Source organism: Anticarsia gemmatalis, chromosome 8 (assembly GCF_050436995.1).
Source record: "Anticarsia gemmatalis isolate Benzon Research Colony breed Stoneville strain chromosome 8, ilAntGemm2 primary, whole genome shotgun sequence".
In the NCBI taxonomy this organism is placed as follows: domain Eukaryota; kingdom Metazoa; phylum Arthropoda; class Insecta; order Lepidoptera; family Erebidae; genus Anticarsia; species Anticarsia gemmatalis.
The window spans coordinates 11,691,736-11,697,779 of record NC_134752.1 but is presented as its reverse complement, the minus strand read 5'-3'; the positions used below and the strand labels follow the sequence as shown (position 1 = coordinate 11,697,779).

Genomic DNA, 6,044 nt, shown 5'->3' with positions numbered 1-6,044 from the left:
GTAAGTTACTGCCATACATTTTTAGATTTTATCTGTTCTTGTTCATTAAAATAAATACTATTGCCACATGGACCGCTTCCGTAGATATTTGGTTCGATCTCCACATGGAACTAATACATATTTGTATATATTATTCCGACTTCCTACTTTAATAAGCTAGGACGATCCATTGTATTATTGCTATTTTCCATTTTGACAACATAGATAGTTACAGAATAACAATGTATTTTATCAAATTAAAGTAACCCTGGTAGGTAATACGTAAGACATTGACATAGGCGTAACCATATAATTTGAACGCAAGTAGGTAGGTGTTTAAGGAAGCAAACTTAAGATAGACCCTATGCAAAGGACGGTCATTTGACTGTTTCTTCAATCGGGCGATCGGAACGCCATAATCTTCCTTGTCGTGTCTTGCAATTGTTTCCTTACGAACAATTCATTATGGTGTAACAAAATTGTACAAGTTACTTGGTGTTATCCATACAACTGACTAAATCTCCACATCACCACACGTAGGCCAACTAGTTCGCTGACGAAGTGTTTTGCCCATCGATTCGATAGATATATTATTATGGCTTTTTATTTAACACAATTCTGCAATAGGCTTTATTCTTGTTGGTACCTAAATTAAGAATGCATAGAGGTATGAAGAAAGGTTTCATAAAAATAAAACTGTTATATGTAATTTTTAATCCATTTATTATTTTCATTGTAAACTCATACACTTGTTCTATCATCAACCGTTTATAATTTACGTTATACACGTCATACATCACGAGATGAGACTTAAACACTAACATACTTTTCACTTTGCAAGAGATGTCCACCATTTTGAAATATGACATAAAATATAATTGTACTAACTGTTGCTAAAGAAATAATGGGAAGTTAGAAAGCTAAGGTAGATATAGAGATCCTAAAGACTTTATTTTTAAGTAAGTAAATACTTATACTAGTATTACTTAAATAATTGAATATTAAGATTCCTTGCCTCGGTTCTAAGGTACATTTAGCGGAAGTTTATCTATTCAACAGTGTTTAAGTTTAAAGAAACATGACAGTTTGAATAAATAGACTACCGCTACATGTATCTCAGAAACCGGGCATAAGAAATTTCTTTAATATTGAGTAGACTTTGTATGACGACTACTACGTGTTTGACGTTTAAAATAAGTTATTTGATATACTTACTTAAAAATACAGTATATAGAAATGGTTCTTTAAAACATCTAATTAAACGTGTAAAGCTATAATGAAAAAGTTAAGATAACAATACGTAACGCGTAACATCATGAAAGAAAATTAAAAAAGTGGAAAGTTATAAATCATAGATATGGTATAGATACGTAACAGAGAATTAAAATGGTGGGTTATCTCTTACAACGCACAAAGCACCAAATGCATTTACTTTAAGTTTAACATACTCGGGCGCACCATAATTGACTTGAAAAAGCAAAACAATCGATAAAGCGAGAACAAAAAAATATCTCAAACAAAAACATGTAACTCTTCAATATATTTAAAAAGGCTGCGATCAGAAAATTTTCAAAATAATCACTCAAGTTATAATTAACAACATAAATTATGGCACTTCTTAATAAAGGAAACATTGAAACCGTCCAAGTGTTAGAAATTTTCACAAATATATGAGAAAATACATGTTAATAAATCGAAATTTTGAATTCTTTTTTAGTAGACACATTACATTATCTACTACGAAAATGCAAAATAAATATCTAATCTTATATTATAACTGATGTTCAATTTGACAATATCTCGAATAATCAGAAATAAATGGATAAATATTCGAATTTGTATTAAATATTTGCAATAAATTTCTTATAAGATAAATATAATTACCACGCTAAGGTAACTTGATTGTGTTGAAGGCAAATGAAATGCAAGCGCATCACAACATTCACAACTTGAGAACATAACTGAGGCAACATCGACGCTGAAACTAAACCGAGACAAGTAAAGAGTGCTAATCATTCGTTCGGATACACTGCCCGGTAAGAAATGACCTCGTAAAACCGTTTAAACATATTTTACAAACTGTCTAAGTGTTATTATTTACGATTATAAATAGTGTGCAGTAATTACATTGAAAAATTGTGTATTCTTACAATGTAGAGATAGTATAGTTTCGTTATTGCATATTATTTATTTCAATTCGTTTGAAATACACACTATAGCGAGCCACGATTACGACACCACAATTTTATCGTCGTAAAAAAGAGATATAAAAATTCCGTAGTCTCAAAAGTGACCGTATAGCATACGCGTTGTTGTCGTTCAGATGCCAGCGACATACAGGCATCCTTCTTCACTTCGATCCCAATAATACGATAATAATCCCAAAAGCTATTGTTTACCTAATGGCCGAGATAAATTAATGAGTTATTTTGAGCCTACTGGGACCGAACAAAGATATCTATGATACCGACGATTGAGTAACTGCCATTACTGTACAATTAGAATCTTACAACTAGCTAGACCTTATAACATACTTAAGTTAAATTATGCATTATCTTTGGCGAATACACTGCTTATGGTACCTTGAAACTTGAGAAACTTAAAAATACATTGATCATAAAAAACCGTACGAACGTCGTTGTAAAGTCTCACAAAATTCCCTATTTAATACTGAGATACAAAACTGTTCGCTTTATAGAATAAAAATGGTACCATTCTTACTTACACTACATAATTTAATACATACAGCTAATAAGATTACTTACATACATTGTTCAAAATAATGTCGGGCTTCCAATCTTATTTAACGTAGATACGACTTGAAAATCTACTAATGTAGTTTCTCGAATTAAAAATACTGCTAAACGTTCGATAAATTCCTTAACTATATTATTAATATTGACCTGACCTCATTATTAAGTAAGACACGACATTATTTTCAACAATATATTCGTTCATTAAACCATTAATAGTTACATTTTGTGGTGTTATAGCGAGAGCAGTACTTTTCCTTTAATATTAATAACTACAGTTTACAATCGAACTTGCAGATTACTTTTGTTCATGGCAGTTATCATTTGCACCTTATTTACAAATAATTAATACATTTGTTCAATGTTGATTGTTTCCTACCAATTCCACTTTTACTAGTTCACACACAATGGAATGCTTAATTTTTATTATTTTATTTACAATTAACAAATTAGCTGTAAATAAAATAAGAATATTTACGAATTAAAATTAAATAGCGCTAACTTATATTTACATTAGGTCCACGCAATTCAAATCAGTTAAATTTTGAGCGATAATTACGAATCAAAACAATCATATCGGCATTCCTTATAGAGATTCTTGATTAGATTATTAGTCCAACAAAAACGATTACTGTACTGAATTCTTTCAACTGGTATATAAGAAATATACATAAAACAATATACCATTGTATCTACTGTTATATATACAGGCTTATATTATTATAGAGATATACAATGCAATAAAATGTCTACATTCTGGCTCCGAGCCGTACCTACACTTTAAATATGAGACATGCCAAAAGAATATTTTCCCGATAGTTTGGCAGTAATTTCCCCTAAAGATATCGCTAACAAGCGTCAATGAACTTCAACTCTAACAGTTAGAAAGTTAGACCATAGCCGGTTTTTACTTAAAACTATATTGAGCTAAAACCCGAGTCCAAAAACATAGTCTTTGATGATACAGCAGTCGTCACTATACACTTTAACGAGAAGTTATCAACAAAATTGTTATAAAATATTGGTCATAAACTTTTGCTAACACAGCCTTATTAGACTTTTATAATACACAGATAAAGAAACACATACATAAGCAGCCACAATCACTGGTACAAATAATTGTTGAATCTTTTACATCTTTATGCAGATTATTGCCGATCGAAACTGTTCTATTATTGTAAACAATCCAAAATCAATAGGCCTCAAATACATCATTTTAGTAATTTGTCAAATTTATAATTAACATCACCTAAATATTTGTGCTAAATTGATACACTACAAAAATTCGAGACAGCAAAAATAACGTGTCAAAATATTTTACGACGTAATCATTAGACCAGTATTCACAATAATTACAAAGATTTTGAGCAATCACGCATCAGGTAGAAATCATTCGTTCAGTTTGACTCGGACCACCGGAATATTTTCATGAGAAAACATATTTTCCCAATGAAACGGCTAATATTATGGTCAGTCGCATCGGTATAATACCATGAATGTACATTTTACTAACATTAGAAGGTACTCATGGAGCTCACGCACGGTTCATACGTACGATAGTAGTTTAGCTGTAGTTTTTCTCATAAAATACTCCGGCGACACTGACATTACACGGTGGACGTTCGCGGGCGAGAACATCAGAGGTCACATATTTATACTAGTAATCAATAGAGTCGATCGAGTGTCACCACCACTCACCCGCTACGTCGCAGGTAGCGGGCGCTCGAGGGTCGCGCGCGTTCGCGGCGGGTTTCGTACAAAAACATCGAGGGAACACAGTCGAGTCGGCTACAGTTCGGTGACGGCGTACAGATCGCGCGTGTCGGGGTGCGTGCGCTCCAGGCGCTCGGCGCGCTCACGTTCCGCGCGTTCGGCGCGGTCCCCGCGGTCGCCGCGGTCCGGCCGCTCCGGCCGCTCGCCGCGCTCGGGGCGCTCCGGGCGGTCTGGGCGCTCCGCGCGCTCAGGGCGGTCGGGGCGGTCGCCGCGGTCGGGGCGGTCGGGACGCTCGGCGCGGCGGCGGTGCGTCGTGGCGGTGCCGGGCGGCGCGGCGCGGCGCGGGCGCTGCAGCGAGCGGTACTCGAGCGCGGCGGCGGACAGCGGCTGCGGCTCGGCGCGGCGCGGCGGCCGCACGGTGGCGTACTTGTCGGGCGGCGGCGCGCCGAACGTGCCCAGCGACACGCCGGGCGGGCGCGGGCGCGGCGCGCGGGGCCCGAACGACGCGTACTTGGGGTCGAAGCGATTGAGGCCCACGGCGCGGGCGCCCGCCCCGGGCTCGAGCGCGCCGCCGCCGGGCCGGTCTCAGTAGAAGTCGCTGCTCTCCAGCGTCTTGCACTGCTTGCTGAGCGTGGCGTACTTGCCGTTGTGCGGCGCGCGGCCCAGCGTGTGCGCGCCGCCCAGCGCCGCGCCCGCGCCGCCGCCGCCCGCGCCGCGGCCCAGCGTGGCGCTGCCCGACATGCGGGACCTGCGCCGAGGAACGAGGTCAGTCACCGCCTCGCGTCACACGAAATACAATGAAAAGTGTGTAAAATGTATAATGATTATAATGGTCGTCAATGAAAGCATGATACACTTTACGCCCGAGTGCTTTAGCTACTTTTTTTATAAAAGCACACGAGTCCGCTTTCCAATAAAAAAGTACTCAAATAGGCGACGGTCGTATTTAAAATAAAACAAAAAGTAGTTAAGGCAGCCGGGGCGGGTGATGAGTGGTAGAACTTACGGCAGGTCCTCGCCGGTATATGTGTAAGTAAAGGTGTGAGTATACCGTGGCCTCTCCAGGTCCATGAGCTGCACGGCGGCGCCGTAGGAGGGCGGCTTGCCGTTGGGGAAGGGCGCGGGGCGCGGCAGCGTGCGGGACGCGGCGCTGCTGCCGCCCGACGACAGGAACGGCGCCTGCTCCTCGCCGCCGCCCGACCGTCTGCGCACACGCCTTGTTAGACACACTCACACTGTTACTTTGTAGTGTATCGGTACAACATTATCTTAAGATTAGCAACAATGTTGCACAAAGTAGCAGTTTATCGAAACTTTGGCGCCATCGTGTCTGAGGGAATAGCTAGCTAACGTGCAGTAACAATAAGTTATACGTACTTAGTATTGATGTAAATCCACGCGTGTGAGTCGACGAGTACGATAGCGGTGAACAAGAAGCCGGCCACCACGGCCGCCAGCAGCTGGAGCGACAGCGCCTGTAATAAGATTAGTTTAATTAATAAGAATCTCGTTACGACATTCTCGAGTTACGTAAGGACGATTAGATTTTGACGCACAAGGTCGCATTTCTCTACACACACAGACACATCATTCAATTTT

At 39.8% G+C, this 6,044-nt stretch overlaps 1 protein-coding gene across 5 annotated transcripts in view; it reads right to left on the bottom strand.

Moving 5' to 3' along the window:
* Positions 1 to 4,939: 4,939 nt before the first annotated feature.
* Positions 4,940 to 6,044, bottom strand: part of LOC142975107 (protein tweety-like) — an 82,531-nt gene continuing 81,426 nt past the window's right edge. For 2 of the 5 annotated variants that reach the window (XM_076117788.1, XM_076117790.1), the window contains exons 11-13: positions 5,823 to 5,920; positions 5,452 to 5,661; positions 4,940 to 5,193 (exon numbers count right to left, since the gene is read on the bottom strand). In XM_076117788.1, coding sequence (XP_075973903.1) covers positions 5,031 to 5,193; positions 5,452 to 5,661; positions 5,823 to 5,920 — 471 coding nt within the window. In that variant the 3' untranslated portion in view covers positions 4,940 to 5,030. The remainder of the gene's footprint in view (positions 5,194 to 5,451; positions 5,662 to 5,822; positions 5,921 to 6,044) is intronic. The other 3 variants (XM_076117791.1, XM_076117792.1, XM_076117793.1) reach the window with 2 other exon arrangements.